This window comes from Littorina saxatilis, linkage group LG12 (assembly GCF_037325665.1).
Source record: "Littorina saxatilis isolate snail1 linkage group LG12, US_GU_Lsax_2.0, whole genome shotgun sequence".
NCBI lineage: Eukaryota > Metazoa > Mollusca > Gastropoda > Littorinimorpha > Littorinidae > Littorina > Littorina saxatilis.
Genome location: NC_090256.1, coordinates 16259249 through 16279634, shown reverse-complemented (window position 1 = coordinate 16279634; position 20386 = coordinate 16259249). Strand labels below are relative to the sequence as shown.

Below are 20386 nucleotides of genomic sequence, written 5' to 3'. Positions count from 1 at the left end.
GTGTCTGTCTGTCTGTCTGTGCGCGTGTGTGTGTGTGTGTAGAGCGATTCAGACTAAACTACTGGACCGATCTTTATGAAATTTTACATTAGAGTTCCTGGGAATGATATCCCCGGACGTTTTTTTCTTTTTTTCGATAAATGCCTTTGATGACGTCATATCCGGCTTTTTGTAAAAGTTGAGGCGGCACTGTCACACCTTCATTTTTCAATCAAATTGATTGAAATTTTGGCCAAGCAATCTTCGACGAAGCCCGGACTTCGGTATTGCATTTCAGCTTGGTGGCTTAAAAATTAATTAATGACTTTGGTCATTAAAAATCTGAAAATTGTAAAAAAATATTTTTTTATATAAAATGATCCAAATTTACGTTCATCTTATTCTTCGTCATTTCCTGATTCCAAAAACATATAAATATGTTATATTTGAATTAAAAACAAGCTCTGAAAATTAAAAATATAAAAATTATGATCAAAATTAAAATTTTGAAATCAATTTAAAAACACTTTCATCTTAATCCTTGTCGGTTCCTGATTCCAAAAACATATAGATATGCTATGTTTGGATTAAAAACACGCTCAGAAAGTTAAAACGAAGAGAGGTACAGAAAAGCGTGCTATCCTTCTCAGCGCAACTACTACCCCGCTCTTCTTGTCAATTTCACTGCCTTTGCCACGAGCGAGCGGTGGACTGACGATGCTACGAGTATAGGCTACGGTCTTGCTGAAAAATTGCATTGCGTTCAGTTTCATTCTGTGAGTTCGACAGCTTGACTAAATGTTGTATTTTCGCCTTACGCGGCTTGTTACATTTAGTAAAGTTTTGACTAAATGTTTTAACATAGAGGGGGAATCGAGACGAGGGTCGTGGTGTATGTGTGTGTGTCTGTGTCTGTGCGTGTGTGTGTGTAGAGCGATTCAGACTAAACTACTGGACCGATCTTTATGAAATTTTACATGAGAGTTTCTGGGTATGATATCCCCGGACGTTTTTTTCTTTTTTTCGATAAATGTCTTTTATGACGTCATATCCGGATTTTTGTAAAAGTTGAGGCGGCACTGTCACACCTTCATTTTTCAATCAAATTGATTGAAATTTTGGCCAAGCAATCTTCGACGAAGGCCGGACTTCAATACTGCATTTCAGCATGGAGGCTTAAAAATTAATTAATGACTTTGTTCATTAAAAATCTGAAAATTGTAATTAAAATAATTTTTTTATAAAACGATCCAAAATTACGTTCATCTTATTCTTCATCATGTTTTAATTCCAAAAACATATAAATATGTTTTATTCGGATTAAAAACAAGCTCTGAAAATTAAAAATATAAAAATTGTGATTAAAATAAAATGTCCGAAATCGTTTTAAAAACAATTTCATTTTATTCCTTGTCGGTTCCTGATTCCAAAAACATATAGATATTCTTTCTTTTCTTTATTTGGTGTTTAACGTCGTTTTCAACCACGAAGGTTATCGCGACGGGGAAAGGGGGGGAGATGGGATAGAGCCACTTGTTATTTGTTTCTTGTTCACAAAAGCACTAATCAAAAAATTGCTCAAGGGGCTTGCAACGTACTACTATTACCTTGCTGGGAGAATGTAAGTTTCCAGTACAAAGGACTTAACATTTCTTACTTCTTCTTCTTCTTCTGCGTTCGTGGGCTGAAACTCCCACGTACACTCGTGTTTTTTGCACGAGTGGAATTTTACGTGTATGACCGTTTTTTATCCCGCCATTTAGGCAGCCATACGCCGTTTTCGGAGGAAACATTTCTTACATACTGCTTGACTAAAATCTTTACAAACATTGACTATAACATATTGATATGATATTTTTGGATTAAAAACACGCTCAGAAAGTTAAAACGAAGAGAGGTACAGTAAAGCGTGCTATGCAGCACAGCGCAACCGCTACCGCGCTAAACAGGCTCGTCACATTTACTGTCTTTTGCACCAGCGGCGGACTACGGTCATTGTGAAAAAAATGCAGTGCGTTCCGTTTCATTCTGTGAGTTCCACAGCTTGACTAAATGTAGTAATTTCGCATTATGCGACTTGTTATATTTAGTCAAGTTTTGACTAAATGTTTTAACATTGAGGGGGAATCGAGACGCGGGTCGTGGGGTATGTGTGTGTGTGTGTGTGTGTGTGTGTGTGTGTGTGTGTGTGTGTGTGTGTGTGTGTGTGTGTGTCTGTGTGTGTGGGTGTAGAGCGATTCAGACTAAACTACTGGACCGATCTTTATGAAATTTTACATGAGAGTTCCTGGGAATTATATCCCCGGACCGTTTTTTTGTTGTTGTTGATAAATACCTTTGATGACGTCATATCCGGCATTTTGTAAAAGTTGAGGCGGCACTGTCACACCCTCATTTTTCAATCAAATTGATTGAAATTTTGGCCAAGCAATCTTCGACGAAGGCCGGACTTTGGTATTGCATTTCAGCTTGGTGGCTTAAAATATAATTAATGAATTTGGTCATTAAAAATCGGAAACTTGTCATTACACTTTTTTTTTTAAACGATCCAAAAACAATTTGATCTTATTCTTCGTCATTTTCCGATTCCAAAAACATATACATATGTTATATTTGGATTACAAACAAGCTCTGAAAATTAAAAATATGAAATTTATGATTACAATTAATTGTCCGAAATCGATTTAGAAACAATTTCATTTTATTCCTTGTCGGTCCCTGATTACAAAAACATATAGATATGATATGTTTGGATTAAAAACAAACTCCGTACGCTAAAAAGAATAGAGATACAGAAAAGCGTGTTATCCTGCTCAGCGCGACCATTACTGCACTATTCTGGCTTGTCGATTTCACTGCCTTTGCCACGAGCGGTGGACTGACGAAACTACGAGTATGCGGTCTTGGTGAAAAAAATGCAGTGCGTTCAGTTTCATTCTGTGAGTTCGACAGCTTGACGAAATGTTGTTATTTCGCCTTACGCGACTTGTTTCTTGTAAGGGGAGGGGCTCCTAATATGGACCACTTTTTGTTTCATGCTGATAACTAGCTTGTTTTCTTGCGAAGAAGTTTCATTTTGTGTTTGGTAGTCCTCTCTTAGGTTCCCGTTAGGCTTAATTAGAGTGAAATAGCGTTGATAGATATTCAGCGAAAATTAAATACAGAAAAAACCCACTGAAGCGGCCTTCTCAAATCACTGTAAAAAGCCCCTTATACTTCAAAATAACATGATACAACTTAGTGTGCAAGTCAGACAAATCCAAATATGCTTTAAATTTATCGGTTTCGGTTTGATGAGAGCATTATTTGAAGCACACCAGGAAGCTAAAGAAGCTTATCAAAAACAGAGTGATAATAAGTGAAATTATCAACTTCCACGAAAAGAAGGCTATTTGTGATCTTTTTACATTTAGTCAAGTTTTGACTAAATGTTTTAACGTAGAGGGGGGAATCGAAACGAGGGTCGTGGTGTATGTGTGTAGGTGTGTGTGTGTGTGTGTGTGTGTGTGTGTGTGTGTGTGTGTGTGTGTGTGTGTGTGTGTGTGTGTGTGTGTGTGTAGAGCGATTGACATGAGAGATCCTGAGTATGGTATCTCCAGACGATTTTTTAATTTTTTTTTATATAAATGTCTTTGATGACGTCATATCCGGCTTTTCGTGAAAGTTGAGGCGGCACTGTCACGCTCTCATTTTTCAACCAAATTGGTTGAAATTTTGGTCAAGTAATCTTCGACGAAGCCCGGACTTTGGTATTACATTTCAGCTTGGAGGCTTAAAATTTAATTGATGAGTTTGCTCATTAAAGTTGTCATTAAAATCGATTTTTCGCAAACAGATTTAAAAATTGATTGCATCGTATTCTTCATCACATTCTGAATCTAAAAATATATACATATGTCATGTTTACTCTTAACATGTGATCACAATTAACGAAAATAGATTAATTAGTCTTACGATTAAAATTTAAGAAATCGATCCAAAAATGACTTCATATTTTATTTTATTTATTTATTTATTTTTTTTTAATTTGCCAAGCACATCATTGTGGGGGTTTTAATAAAAACAATTCAAGCATTCGTCTACAACGTATCATCATTCATCCTTCAACATTTACACAATACTGAAATATCTCAACGCTAATTCATATATATCCTAACATCACATTTATATCAATAGGCCTACCATATCTATACTTACTGATACACATTTTTGAAATGAGCAAAATATGATTAATAATTTTGTTTATGGGGGTTTGCACTTCTGGAGAATAACCAAACAATACATCTTTTTCTGTTATAATATTTTCTCCCGTATTAACAAATATACATCTTCTAACATTTTCCCAAAACAATTTCATTACAAAGACTACATAAACTATTTTCTTTTAACTTCATTTTATGCAATAAAATATTTGTGGGATAAATATTATGTAAAATTTTCCATTGGAGTAACTTTAATCTTTCTTCGCTTGTACATGCACTTGCCAGGACCCAATACTTTTTGTCAATGCAAATGTTATACTTGTGGGACCAAAATTTTACAGAGCAGGGTTCACTGGCTTTGGATTGCGTTAATATCGCACGAAATTTCTTCGGTCCATTTATCAAAACACAACACATTCTTTCTGAAAATAATATCTGCATTATTCCACAAACATTGATCAAAAATACTTTCTTTTTGAACAGGAAATAAATATCTGTTCTCAATCCATATTTTTAAAACTTGTTGCCAAAATTTTGATTTAACTCTGGTCAGAACAATAAACTGTTTCGGTTGGGCAGTTGATTTAAAGCAACACAGCTGGCTTCCAAGAACCTCAAAATAATGTCTTGGAATCTACTGGCCGTATAAAATTTCATCTCACACGGCATCACTGCAGAGCGCCTAGAACTGTACCCACGGAATATGCGCGATATAAGACTCATTGATTGATTGATTGATTGAATTGCCAATTTGCAAAATCTGTTTGTTGTAACCTGGCTGCCCAACATAACAAAAAGGATGTCTGCATATCATGCATATTTATCATGTTAATGCCGCCTATTTCTATTTTATTACATACAACTGTTCGTTTCACCTTTTTTCAAAAGCTTTACTATTTGAGTACTTCCGTTTCCACAAAAATTTAAAAAGGATAGTATTTAATCTATCAAGCACTTTTGTCGGTGCAGAGAGTGCCTGCAAAACATATACAAACTGGGATATCAAAAAAGTTTTAATTATACACAATTTACCACTAATGCTTAAATTCCGTTTTGACCACATTCCAACAATTCTTTCAATTCTATCAAACCGTACTGACCAATTCTCTTCAATGTCAGAAGCACCGATATCGTTCATCTTATTCTTTATCGTTTCCTGATTCCAAAAACATATAGATATGATAGGTTGTATTCAAAACAAGGTCAGAAAGTTAACACGAATACAGAAAAGCGCGCTTTCCTGCTTAGCACAATACGCATAACTTTTCTTACATCAGTTTTTGTATAACCTTGTATACAAATAAACTTGCTTAGATGTTTCACCTGTGTAACTTGAAAGCCGCACCAAAATGATGTTCCACACTGAAGTTGGATTTTTTTTTTAAAGGCAAGCAGTCTGCAAAGCCTGCACAAAATAAAACATCATTTTCTCGAACATAAGTTACTAGATGAATACCCGCTTCGCCGGGTACGGCTTCGCCGGGAAGAAGTCGAGCCGCCGGGGACCCATGCCGGCTTCGCCGGCGCACCGCACGAAGGAAGGGAGATAAACGCGCAAAACACTGGAGAAGAGTAATACCCGGCTTCGCCGGGACAGTGACCTTCTAAAAATAGTATAACGGGAATATGGATTGAGCGTTGTCGACAGTGACCTTCTAAAAATAGAAACGGGAATATATTTATTTATTTATTAAGGAGATTTCTATAGCGCATAACTAAAAGCACTATGCGCTTTACAATATCACTAGGTATAAGCACACGCAAACATACTCTGATTAAATAGAACTTAGCCTAACAAGACATACTAAGAACACTAAACATTTGAGTTCATACAAAAATAGAGAATTAAATTAAATACTGGACAAACGATTAAAATAAGCTTAAAGCCTACACCGACTACAATGGACTATTTCAAATACAAAAATTTAGTTAACTATGAAAGGTAGTGCATAAAACTCCATAATATGGATTGACGCCACACGAAGGAAGGGAGATAAACGCTGAAAAACACTGGAGAAGATAAGGAAGAGTTACTGGGAATGGATCCAGAGAAAAACCAAAATCGGTTCAGTGCTGCGCGCTGAGAGCACGTGTTGAAATATTTCATCGACCAGGTTGTGTCCGGGGTGTACCTGAATATGGCCACCAAATTTGAAAGAGATCCATCGAGAACTTTGGCCGTGCATCGCGGACACACACACACACACACACACACACACACACACACACACACACACACACACACACACACACACACACACAGAGACACAAGTCGTATATATAGATAGACTAGATGAATACCCGCTTCGCCGGGTACGGCTGCGCCGGGAAGAAGTCGAGCCGAATACCCGGCTGTGCCGGGAACCCGGCTATGCCGGGTGTACGCCGGCTTTGCCGGCGCACCGCACGGAGGAAGGGAGATAAACGCGGCTGAAAACACTGGAGAAGATAAGGAAGAGTTACTGGGAATGGATCCAGAGAAAAACCAAAATCGGTTCAGCGCTGCGCGCTGAGAGCACGTGTTGAAATATCTCATCGATGAGGTTGTGTCCGGGGTGTAGCAGAATACGGTCTCCAAATTTGAAAAAGATCCACCGAGAACTTTGGCCGTGCATCGCGGACACACACACACACAGACAGACAGACACAAGTCGTATATATATATATATATATATAGATGGTGCACGCGGTGAGCGTCACATGTGCCGCACAGTCTGACTGACTGTCTGCTTTCTGTCGCCCAGCGCCGGGTGGGGTGTCAGCGAATAACTCATTTGAATAATTGGAATTTAATCGCTCACCGCCGCCAACTGGTTATGAATGAGCCGGCTTGGTTCTTATCATATATATAATGTCAGTGTTACGGTCTGTCGTTGTGTTCAGTGGGGGCGGTTGACTTTCTTCAATGTCAGTGTCAGTGTCACGGTAAACATATAGGTCATACAAGTCAGTGTCAGTATGGGTTGGCTCCTTTGCGCATTCATGACTGGCGGCACCAGTCGCCGAACGCGTGTATGTGTGTGTGTGTGTGTCAGTGCGGGTCTGCTTCCACGGTTGCCGGGACGGGTATACCCGTGTCTCGGTGCTGGTTTCAGTGAAAAATAAACCAGCTTAGTTTTTATCCTGGTGCTGATGATGACTGAACACACATACACACACACACGCACACACACACACACACACACACAGTCAGTGTTTACAGCTCTGAAGCGGTGGCGGAATTAATCCTGAACTGACATAAGCTGCCGCCACGGTCACATAAAGACACACAAACCATCACTGTCATCAGTGCCGTACATGTACTTTTATTTTCACAGGTAGCACAAATATTGCATTTATTCCAGCGTGAACTGACATGCAGTATTTTTGCAAATGTCCGCAGTGCAAAGTCACTGTCAGAAGATGTTCCAGCAAATAGGATGGAAGGGAGATGGGGGAGGTTGACCTCAGGAGAGAGACCGAGGGGTGGGGGGGGGGGGGGGCGTACGGTGGGGTGGGGACGGGGCGGGATACCAAGGACAGAGTTGAAACTATGACGGGTGACACCGTTGACAGATTGACCAACATGCATTTCTGTTAAAAAAAAAATAAAAAAAAAAAAATTCTTTGCCCCGCGAGCATGTTGTTGGCACAGGAGCTTGTATCAAAGCGCTTTCATACAAACTCCTGTGCTTGTGGGCGGTTTCAAGTTGTTAGTTTTGTTTTGCTTGCGCAGGTGCCGCGGCTTTCATGTCGGAACACTGGAACCCTCTTTTAAAGACCCCCAATTAAATACTTCCTCCCATTTAAGACCTTTTTTTATGGTCAGATTTTCTGTCACAGTTCATAACCTCTGTAAATTTACCCCGATTTTAAGACCCTCTTTTTTACCTTTAGTCAAGTTTTGACTAAATGTTTTAACATAGAGGGGGGAATCGAGACGAGGGTCGTGGTGTATGTGTGTGTGTGTGTGTGTGTGTGTGTGTGTGTGTGTGTGTGTGTGTGTGTGTGTGTGTGTGTGTGTGTGTGTGTCTGTGTGTGTGTGTAGAGCGATTCAGACTAAACTACTGGGCCGATCTTTATGAAATTTGACATGAGAGTTCCTGGGTATGATATCCCCGGACGTTTTTTTCCTTTTTTCGATAAATACCTTTGATGACGTCATATCCGGCTTTTTGTAAAAGTTGAGGCGGCACTGTCACACCCTCATTTTTCAATTAAGTTGATTGAAATTTTGGCAAAGCAATCTTCGACAAAGGCCGGGGTTTGGTATTGCATTTCAGCTTGGTGGCTTAAAAACTAATGAGTGAGTTTGGTCATTAAAATTCGGAAACTTGTAATTAAAATTATTTTTTTATTAAACGATCCAAAAACAATTTCATCTTATTCTTTGTCATTTTCGGATTCCAAAAACATATACATATGTTATATTTGGACTAAAAACAATCTCTAAAAATTAAAAATATAAAAATTATGATCAAAATTAAATTTCCGAAATCGATTTAAAAACTATTTCATCTTATTCCTTGTCGGTTCCTGATTCCAAAAACATATAGATATGATATGTTTGGATTAAAAACACGCTCAGAAAGTTAAAACGAAGAGAGGTACAGTAAAGCGTGCTATGAAGCACAGCGCAACCGCTGCCGCGCCAAACAGGCTCGTCACTTTCACTGCCTTTTGCACAAGCGGCGGACTACGTTCAGTTCCATTCTGTGAGTTCCACAGCTTGACTTAATGTAGTAATTTCGCCTTACGCGACTTGTTAAGACCTGACTTTTGTCAGGTTTGTTTTTGTTGAGGTCTTAAAAGAGGAGTTGACTGCAGTGCTTGTGCATGTGGGCACACTAGTTATCGTTTCTTTTGTTATCTCTATTCTGTCATCCCCTTGTGCATGTGGGCACACTAGTTATCGTTTCTTTTGTTATCTCTATTCTGTCATCCCCTTGTGCATGTGGGCACACTAGTTATCGTTTCTTTTGTTATCTCTATTCTGTCATCCCCTTGTGCATGTGGGCACACTAGTTATCGTTTCTTTTGTTATCTCTATTCTGTCATCCCCTTGTGCATGTGGGCACACTAGTTATCGTTTCTTTTGTTATCTCTATTCTGTCATCCCCTTGTGCATGTGGGCACACTAGTTATCGTTTCTTTTGTTATCTCTATTCTGTCATCCCCTTGTGCATGTGGGCACACTAGTTATCGTTTCTTTTGTTATCTCTATTCTGTCATCCCCTTGTGCATGTGGGCACACTAGTTATCGTTTCTTTTGTTATCTCTATTCTGTCATCCCCTTGTGCATGTGGGCACACTAGTTATCGTTTCTTTTGTTATCTCTATTCTGTCATCCCCTTGTGCATGTGGGCACACAAGTTATCGTTTCTTTTATTATCTCTATTCTGTCATCCCCTTGTGCATGTGGGCACACTAGTTATCGTTTCTTTTATTATCTCTATTCTGTCATCCCCTTGTGCATGTGGGCACACTAGTTATCGTTGCCTTTATTATCTCTATTCTGTCATCCCCTTGTGCATGTGGGCACACTAGTTATCGTTCTTTTATTATCTCTATTCTGTCATCCCCTTGTGAATGTGGGCACACTAGTTATCGTTGCCTTTATTATCTCTATTCTGTCATCCCCTTGTGCATGTGGGCACACTAGTTATCGTTCTTTTATTATCTCTATTCTGTCATCCCCTTGTGCATGTGGGCACACTAGTTATCGTTCTTTTATTATCTCTATTCTGTCATCCCCTTGTGCATGTGGGCACACTAGTTATCGTTCTTTTATTATCTCTATTCTGTCATCCCCTTGTGCATGTGGGCACACTGTTATCGTTCTTTTATTATCTCTATTCTGTCATCCCCTTGTGCATGTGGGCACACTAGTTATCGTTTCTTTTATTATCTCTATTCTGTCATCCCCTTGTGCATGTGGGCACACTAGTTATCGTTTCTTTTATTATCTCTATTCTGTCTTCCCCTTGTCTTTTTGGACATTGCAGTTGCAGTGTATGGAAATATTAGTGAGTGTAAGTTGCTAGTGCTGTTGTTATTGATGCTGCTGCTGTTGTTGTTGTTGTTGTTGTTGTTTCTGATGTTGTTGTTGCTGCTGATGTTGTTGTTTTAGGTGGTGGTGGTGGTGGTGTCAGTTGTTGCTGGTGCTGTTGTTGTTGTTGTTGATGTTTTTTTTTCTTTCCTTCTTTGTTTTCTTTTAGTTTCTGTCTTTTTAGGGCTGCGTTCGATGGTGAATTTAACATTGTCACATCAGCCCCGACCCCGACCCCGACCCCGACCCCATCTGTCCGCTCTCTTTCTCTACCAATTCCTCTCAGTCTCTCTCTCTCTCCCGCGGATACTCCCTCACTCAGTCTCTCTCCTTGTCTCGACGTTCATGTGTCACTGGTCAGCGTATGTGTTATATGAAGTCTTATATCGCGCGCGTATCTCAGACTCGGACTCAAGGCGCAGGGATCTATTTCGTTTTAATCAGGTTCCAGTATTTCTTTTTCTCCCCACAGTTCATGTTAGCTTTGTTGCCATATATATATAATTATATGATTGTTTACTATCCCGCATTAACTGAAACTGTTGTTAAATGTTCTGCTTATCTACTCATCCAGATGATAAAAGACGGCATCGTCAGGAGCACAGCTTTTAGACAGACAAGACAGGACAAGACAGACAAGGAAAGACACTGATGAACAGAACAATGGGGGTGGGAACTGAGGAAGAAAACTGAGGAAAACAAAGAGAAAAGAGCGAAGGTGGTTAAAATCACAGGTGCACGGATTAGAAAAACGAGCAGATGCCTCTTTCAATAGTACGCAGTACACTGTCTCTTTACATGGTACTTAGTTTGTTTGTTTCAATTGTTAGTTTTGCACTTTCTTTATTTGGTGTTTAACGTCGTTTTCAACCACGAAGGTTATATCGCGACGGAGTTTTGCACGGTTCGTTCGTTCGTTCAACTTTTTCAAAAGTATATATGTTTTGCAGAAGTCACTAAGAAGACGTTTCACAGTATGTCAAGTTTTTGTTTGCTCCTAATTATTTCTTTGACCATTGGCCCAAATTCGTTCATTCATTTCTCTCCCCGGGCCGAATATTTGCCATGGACAGTTTGATATTTTAGCTTTCTACTAATTTCTACTAAGTTTAATGTCACGGTATAATTCGTTACCTGAGCTGTGCACAGCGAATTTGTTAATTTGCACACACACATACACAAATTATAATAAACATTCAACACCACCGTGATGTACCTTTATGTTCGAGAAGTTTGAGTCTCCTTACTTTGTGTGAGAGCCTATCACTCAAACATTATAGAGTCTATTACCCGGCTGTGCCTTTCGTTCAACTTTACTCGGCGCACACCGTAAACATTTCCGGCCACCCCGAGAATTAATTGCTATTTATCAGCTTAAACATAGCCTCATTGACACTTCAGTACTTCATTATATACAACCATTATAGACAAATAACAATTACCGTGATAAAGGATCTGAAAGGGAAGACTGAACATATGTTTTCAGGCATAAAGTGAATCTTACGCCATAAAAGTAAACTTCAGGTACAAGTCAAACAACAATGAGCACTATCATTTCATTTTGACGGAAAGTTAGTAACCTTAGCTTCTTTCATGTAAATGTTTCTTTCACATTGGCAACAAAAAGCAAGTAGTTTGAACCCAAATCCAAAATGTCACTGTCCACAGTCTTTTGTAAACCACTATAACAGTTACTCAATCTCGGAATGTATCCTCGCAAAAGTCGGTTTCGAATAGTAGAGACGAGAAACAATAATAACCTCGCAAAAGTATCAGTTTCTTTTTCTTTTAAATGTGTTGAAACCGGCTCTTTCTGTGGATTCCATGTACCTGTTGCTACGGTGTAGAAAGCAGTGTGTGTAAAACCAGCAGCACGGTGAGGGTCAGATGCCGGGCGGTGCGGGATGTTTACGAGGGGAGGTAAACAGAGCATGCCTTTCATAGCCTCCCGGCATTGTTGTGAAACTGAGATTGTCCCGGTCTTGAGCTTGGGACAGATACTGTGTGTAAATCCCATCAACAGCGAACTGCTCGCCATTTAGCTGTCAGTCTCCTCCTGTGGGAGAGCGTGTGACCAGAAGTCACTCAGACTTTCCATTTAAATTCCTAGACCGCTTTCTGATGCGTGTAATCCGGGAGTCGCCGTACCTGCCTATTATAAGGTCAACCCGCCGTACTGCCTGTATCAGTGAGCAAGATTCAGACAAACTGCGGGTCAAAGACAGAGAGAGAGCGCGAGTCGGAGAGACTGAGATAGGTGCGGGAGGGGGTGCGGGTGCGGTGGGGTCGGGAAGAGACTGAGAGAAGAGAGATGGAAACAGCCGGATAGTTGACGCCTGGACTTCTCCAACTGGCTGACTGACATCAGGTCCCATGTCGGGAATCGATCGATATTATTATTATTATTATGAACATTTGTGCGCCTAATCTAAATATAGCCCTAGGCGCTTACAAAATATAAAATACATAGTGAACATTATACGAAACACAAATCGACAAGGACTCATACACTCACAGACAGGCGCACAGCGAGAACGCGACGCACTCACTCATACCAACTACAGGCACATGCATTCTAGACGGAAAAACAGTCGTAAATAAATAAATAAAGTATTGGATACATAAAGTTTGTTGAGAGAAGAAGAATAGAGCTGGAAAGGGAAGAAGAAGGAGAAAGAAAGAGACAGATCAAGGACCAGCAGGAGAGGGTGATGTGTGGTCATTAACGGACTAGTGAGGGAAGAGGTGTGTTTTGAGTGAGGTTTTGAATGATTGCATAGATGTGGAGTGCCTGAGTGAATGCGGGAGTTGGTTCCAGATGGATGGGGCCTGGTAGGAGAAGGTGCGCTGGCCATATGTTTTGGTGCGTGCTGATGGTATCCTAAAAAGGCGGGTGTCTGCGGAGGATCTTAGGGAGCGAGAGGGGGAGTAGACATCAAGAAGGTCAGAAAGATAGCTAGGGGACGATAGATCAAAGTTTCTGAAGCAGAGTGTGGAGATCTTGAACTGAATCCTCTGTTGAACAGGCAGCCAGTGTAGGGTTTGAAGAAGAGGGGTGATGTGGTCATGCTTGGAAGAACGAAAGATGAGGCGGGCGGCATGATTCTGAACACGCTGAAGCTTTTCGATGATGTAGTTGGGAGAGCCAGATAGAATGGAATTGCAATAATCGAGTCGGGATAGGACAAAGGCGCAGAGCAGAGTTTTAGTGGCATCCTCAGTGAGGAGATGACGGATGGAGGAGATGCGGCGGATTTCAAAGAAGCAAGTGCGACAGACATTGGCAACATGCTGATGGAAGGACAGGGACTGGTCAAGAGTGACACCTAGGTTGCGGACAGCAGGAGAAAGAGCAATAGAAGAACCATTGAGATCGACAGACGAGGGAAGAGAAGGATGATTGAGATGTTTTTTAGGAGAGACAAGAATCATTTCGGTTTTCTCCTCATTAAGCTTCAGCTTATTCAGGTCCATCCACGCCTTGAGGTCGGTGATACAAGACTGGGTGGAGGCAATGAGGCGAGGGAGGTCAGAGATAGGTCCAGAGAGATAGAGTTGGTTGTCGTCGGAGAAGCTGTGGTGAGAGAGAAAGTGGTGAGCGGCAATTGAAGGGATGGGTTGGGTGTAAAGGACGAACAAAATAGGCCCCAGGACGGAGCCCTGGGGCACACCGTACTGTAGAGGAGAAGCAGAGGAAGATAGGCCGTTCACAGAGACAGACTGGTAGCGATCGGTGAGATAGGACTGAAACCAAGAAAGGACAGACTGAGAAATGCCAAAAGAGTTTTGAAGGCGGGACAAGAGCACGGCATGATCAATAGTGTCAAATGCCGCGCTCAGGTCCAGCAGAGAGAGAAGGCAGACGTCGTTGTTGTCGAGTGCAGTCAGTATGTCGTTGCTAATTTTCAGTAGAGCGGTTTCCGTCGAGTGTCCAGAGCGATAGGCAGATTGATTGCAGTAGAGAAGGTGGTTGGCTTCAAGATGGTCCAAAAGCTGGGAGAGTACGATTTTTTCTGTTATTTTGGAGAGAAATGAGAGATTAGACACTGGTCTGTAGTTCTTCAGATTTTCAGGATCCAAGGAAGGTTTCTTGAGAAGAGGTCGGAGGATAGCGGATTTGAAAATGGCAGGAAAGGACCCAGATGAGAGAGAGGCGTTGATGACGGAGGTGAAATGCGGGAGGAGAGTATCTAGACAGTGAGTGAGGATAGAGGCGGGAAGGGGGTCAAGTTCGCATGTTTTGATGCCGGCGTGCATGATAGTTTTTCTGACTGTGCTTTCGGTAACAGGCTGAAATGAGGAGAAGGCAGGGCCAGAATAGGAGGGGTCAGGGATGGGGGACTGGGTGGGGGGGAGAGCGTCAAGAGACTGGCGGAGTGTGGAAATCTTGCTGTCAAAGAAGTCGGAGAAAGCCTGAGGAAGACGAGAAGAAGGAATCTCAGAGGGAAGTGGAGACGAGTCAGATTTACCAAGAAGAGTGTTAGTGATGTCGTACAACTGTTTTGAAGAAGAGCATGCGAGTATTTTGACATTGTAAAATGCAGTCTTGGCTGCGTGAACGATGCTAGTGACTGCTTTGTTGGCAACTTGAAAAATCTGCTTATGAACAGTCAGGCCTGATTTCAACCATTGTCTCTCTGCTCTACGTCTCTCACGCTTGGCATCTTGCAACTGAGGCGCAGCGGACGAGTACCAAGGCGACGGAGGACGGTGAGAGACGCGGCGGCTGGAAGCAGGAGCATGCTGATCAAGAAGAGCTAACAACAGTTTATCAAGTTCGTCAGCGGACGAAGGAGGAGACACGGCTAGTCGTGACTTAAGGTCAGACTCAAACACACTCAAGTCTACGGCATTTAAGTTCCTAGCTTGGACGAAGACTTGGCGAGGAGGAGGACGAGTGAGGTGGAGCTGAGCTAAGACACAGTAATGATCGGAAGGAAGAGTTTGATCGATCGTGATAGTGTCTAGCACTTGCTGATCAGCGCGATGGACAAACCAATCGAGCGTGTGTCCACGTGTGTGTGTAGGACCGCGGACAGCCTGGATCAAACCAAAAGTGTCAAGCACATCGATGATCTTGGCAGTAGAAGGATGAGTGGGTTGGTCGTAGTGAAAGTTGTAGTCGCCGGTGATGACGTAGACGCCATTGAGATTGTTACAGTAGGCTGCAAGTTCACCAAATTCGTCGAAGAACATAGAGTCTTTGAGGCGATTCTTAGGGCTGGGAGGTGGGCGGTACAGACACAGGAGGTGGAAGGTGTGATGGGGGAGGGTGAGTGTGAGTTGAGCAAGTTCGAAGGACTGATGCTGAAAGGGGAAGTCAGTCCTGGTGGTGGCAAACCCCCCCCCCCCCCCCCTCTATAGCTGTGAAGTTTGTCAGTGCGGCTGTCAGTGTGTGTTATGAGTGAATGGTCTGATCCCCGGACTTGCGGCCTGAGTCTCTCAGTCAGTGTCTCTCACTGACTTGATTTTGGTTTGTTGTTCGGTTTTCTTTCATAAGTCAGTTTTACGGCGTTTTCTGTAAGATATGTACACCGGATTGCAAGTGCTTGTCAATGAAATAAATACCCCGGCACTAGCAAGAGTCACAGCCGGATAGGGCTATACCTCTACCCCGTGTTGGTGAGCACAGCGTTACCGGCATCTGTTTAAATAACCCTAAAACATGATTCGAGAACAGGGCTGAGGTGCACGAGAAAGTTACCAACCGAGTGGGAGCCAGTCGCAGGGGGCAGACTATGATTGACGGTTGAAAGTGATACGTGTTTGTGATTGTTAAACAATCTGACCGTCTACACTGAACCGGCTGGCTCCCAGTCGGATGGTAACTTTCTCGTGCACCTCAGCCCAGAGATCAAGCCAAAGAGACGGTACGTGTCATGTGTCTCAGGAAGGCTGAATGAAACTAATCCCGAGATGGGATTTGCACGCGGCGCAGGGCCGGACTAGGCGAAGAGGAGGGGGGGGGGGGTTGCCAGTGGTGGCCCAGGGGGATGTCCCCCCTGGCGGCAGGGGCGGATCAGTTCATTTTATGACTGGGTTTTTTCAAAAGTATATTGTGAAGATATGGGTGTGAAGGCGCGAAGCGCCGAGCCGACGGCGCGAAGCGCCTAGCTTGCTAGGGGGGTCCGGGGGCATGCCCCCCCGGAAAATTTTGAAAAAAAGGATGCAAAATGGTGCAATCTGGTGCATTCTGAGGATGATCATTATCAGTTTCAGGCAGCAGATTTTGTCACTGATTAATACCCCCAAAATTGAAACTCAATGTAAAATAAAGAAATGCATACCTCATTCAATATTTTTATTTTTTGGCTGAGGGGGGAGGGGCCCGGAAACCCTAGAACCCACCCCCCCCCCCTCGTTGTGGGGGTCAGGGGGCGAAGCCCCCTGAAGCTGACGGGTAGGTCATATTCTGAGATAAGAAAATGGTCGCTCCTTGCATAAAACGGCATAAAATAAGCAATAATAAAAAAAATTAAATAAGTAAGGTACATGTTTAGGCTAGGGGGGGGGGGGGGGGTTGTGCAACCCCCATAACCCCCCCGGTAGTCCGGCCCTGCGGCCCAACTGAAATGAAAAGAATCTAGAAGGTAGCCTATATGTTATGCCAGGAAGATATGTAATGATCACTATGTGTCAATACTAATTAAGTGAGTCGCTTGGAGTGGAATACGCTCGGGTGACCGCCGGACTATGGTTATACAGTGGTTCTGGTTTTAAATACTTTTTCAAGTTTGTTTTTTTAAAGACGACGAAATGCATGGCATCACTGATGTCAGGTATTGAGCCGTCCGAGTCTGGAAGCATGAAATAAAAGCCACTGCCGGCTTTGAATTAAAAACTTTCCGTGATGCTGTGCAGTACAGTTTTGCATCTCCTAATTGTCAACGACGATAAATACGTCGTTGGCGGCGTTGCCCATCAAGTTCAAAAGAGATGTATTACTATTATATTATATACTATTACCATGATATTGGCCAGTAATTAAGAGTGACTGAGAAGAGCTGTCAGACTGGCCCACATTCCCCTCTTGTGTTGCTTCTTTCGTGTCTTCGTCGCTAACGTTAATCCGGCCTTTGGTCCCTTTTTAGGCACCGACGCAGAAGGGTCAGTCAGCGGCCGTGTCAATGATCACCGCCGTGACTCGGCCGGTGTCACGTTTTCATCTTTCGCCGTGTTGATGATATTTCGCTTCTCGGCCTCGTTGATCTAGTATAAACTCTACACTGACCAAAAAAACACCCTTCGATAGTACTGATGAGCGACGGGCGCTGTGGCGTGGTGGTAAGACGTCGGCCTCTTAATCGGAAGGTCGAGGGTTCGAATCCCGGCCGCGGCCGCCTGGTGGGTTAAGTGTGGAGATTTTTCCGATCTCCCAGGTCAACTTATGTGCAGACCTGCTAGTGGCTTATCCCCCTTCGTGTGTACACGCAAGCACAAGACCAAGTGCGCACGGAAAAGATCCTGTAATCCATGTCAGAGTTCGGTGGGTTATAGAAACACGAAAAATACCCAGCATGCTTCCTCCGAAAGCGGCGTATGGCTGCCTAAATGGCGGGGTAAAAACGGTCATACACGTAAATACGTGGGAGTTTCAGCCCACGAACGAAGAAGAAGAAGTACTGATGAGCGACCTTGTGTACCTTACATTCATGGGGCCAAATTTGTCCAACCAATTTGTTTTATTTAACTTAGAAATTTGATTCATCCTAAAATGTTTTCCTTCTTACTCAAGGGACGTAACCACTCAGTACACACGTTTTCGAAAAATTCGATTTTGGGGGTGAAATCTATTAAATCTTACCACCAATTTTCTTCACATGCAAGAAACTGACATGCTTTTCGTCCATGAATAATTTCACTTCTTAATTTTACCAGGAAACAACATTTCAGTCTTGAGTATATGTCGAGGGGGAAATATGTACACAGGCGAAAGATGAAATCGTGACACCGGGCAGCGGCCGGCGGATCATTTGATGGAAGGCTACTCAGCTGAAGTTTTTTTCTTTGAACTATACCTACAACGTATTTATCGTCGATGACAATAAGATGCAAAAATGCACACACTACTGAATTGAACAGCATCACGGAAAGTTTTTAATTCAAAGCAGTGGAGGCCGGGAAGGGTGGCTATCTCAGTGGATGTTTTATTTCGTTGCTAAGCCAGTCCACCAATTTCCCGGTGTGTAACTTCCGGCGGGTCGATGACCTTACCACCAAGCCAGGCGTTCGACTCATGGTTGCGATGATGATGAACGTTACAGTTGTGCTCAGCCTGTAGCTCACAGACTGCACACCACACAGTGATATTTATTTTGGTGAAAATACACAGTATGTCTTACCTGATTCTAGGTCCTGTGTCACAGTCACTTTCCAGAGGTAAGTCGGTGCAAGCATGTAAACAACCCACCACACTTGCGCAGTGCACAAGACGGAGTGTTTTTGTTTTTGCATACATTCAATGCAGATGAAAGCTTAGTAATGGATTAGGCTTTTGTTTCATGCTTCCAGACTCGGACGCTCGATAACATGATGCCATGCATTTCGCAAGTATCTAAAACCAGAACCAGTACTGCAGTAGATCGGATGCTTGACTCTCGTGCTACGTTTGTTGACTTTCATTAATATGTCACTTGCCCATTCATAAGTGGGAATGAAGTGCGTTTTCACCACCTCGTTTTCACATAACGGACTTAAACTGCAGTAATCGTTGTCTAAGATTGCTTGAACTTACTAGTTTTGACTGTTGCAGGTCGGTTGGTGTTGCCCGTTGTTGCAGGATGTTGCTGTAAATGCCACGCCAGAGTGTGTAGCAGGTCAGTGGGGTACTACCTTACCAGGGTTCCACATCACGTAGAATTAAGGGTATAATACCCTTTGACCCTCCAAGTCACGTACGAGATGCTCTCTGAAGAGGTATAAATACGTAACTGTTTTCTTCCAAATAGGTGAAAAAACGTACGAGTCAAACGCTGAAAGGGTAAAGCCTTTGCTAGTTTACAAGCAACAGCACGCAGGCCGCCTGCTCTACTGAGACCACTAAAGTACACGCCGTGTTCGTACCACTCCTCTGTCGACACTGGCACGCCGTGAAGCAGAGGTTGCCTCCCTTGTCCTCAAACTGCGCGATATCTTTAAACTGATCATCTCGATGGCACTGTTCGCTTTAGCCTATCCGGTGCTGTCGCCTGCTCAAAAAAATACCTCGCAAAACGAAAGAACAAAAAAAATGACATTTCAGGGATACACCGATTGTCACTCATACCCTGTGAAAAATCTGGAAGGGGTATAAAAACCCTTTACTTTTTTACTGAAAGGGTATGAATACCCTTGACTTTTGGGGTTGTGTCGAACCCTGCTTACTCCGAAAAACCCTGAAAACCCCATCTTAAACAACTAAATCTATTTTCAAAGTGAAGTTTTGGACATGTCTGTGAGAAGTCACGTCTGATTCCTGCAATATGCATCCTTATTTTTGTGTTTAGAGCCAAGCCAGATTTTTTACGAAGTCGATGCATCAATTTCAATGCAAGGGAGGTAATTCTTGTTACTGTAAAGCACAAGTATTGATGACGTCATTCACACATGGATACATACACGTGTGCGCACGAATGGGTAACTTCCATTAGTGATAAACCAAGTCGAAAACCATGTTCAAATCATAAACGGAAACAGCAATGACGCTCACATTGTCTGTTTTCAGTGTTTTTGTGCATTAAATTTCACTTCCTTCAATTACTTCCGCTCCTTCGTAAATCCTCACACAAACACAAAAACAAAGCCATGGACGGTGAAAGTTGCAGATGTAAGTTATGACTTCAATCCAATTCAACAAAACACGATCTAAGGACGATTTATCTTAGTTTCTGAGGAGTTTTTCTTTCTTTTTTTCTGAGTTACATTTTTTTTTTAAGGTTTTCAGGGTTTTTCGGAGAAAATTAGTACCGGGTCAGTGGGGGGTGAAGTTTACAAGGTGCCATATAGTTGTCACACCAGTGCAATGCTGGTGTTGTGTGTTTTGTAATCAGGTGATCAGTTGAGGATGAAAATACTATTACAGTAAAGCATGTAAAAGGACCTAAATACTACATGTAGTCTTTTAAAGGGTTCCAACAAAAATTAACAATCATGTGTATGCTGCAGTGTTTGCCCTTAATGTAGGCACTGCTGACGATGC

At 42.3% G+C, this 20386-nt stretch overlaps 1 protein-coding gene across 2 annotated transcripts in view; it reads left to right on the top strand.

Moving 5' to 3' along the window:
- The first annotated feature begins 18403 nt into the window (after positions 1-18403).
- The window catches only part of LOC138981353 (mitochondrial proton/calcium exchanger protein-like), a 52879-nt gene continuing 50896 nt past the window's right edge, over positions 18404-20386 (top strand). For both annotated transcript variants that reach the window (XM_070354240.1, XM_070354241.1), the window contains exons 1-2: positions 18404-18588; positions 18962-19025. In XM_070354240.1, the coding sequence (XP_070210341.1) occupies positions 18543-18588; positions 18962-19025 (110 nt within the window). In that variant the 5' untranslated portion in view covers positions 18404-18542. The remainder of the gene's footprint in view (positions 18589-18961; positions 19026-20386) is intronic.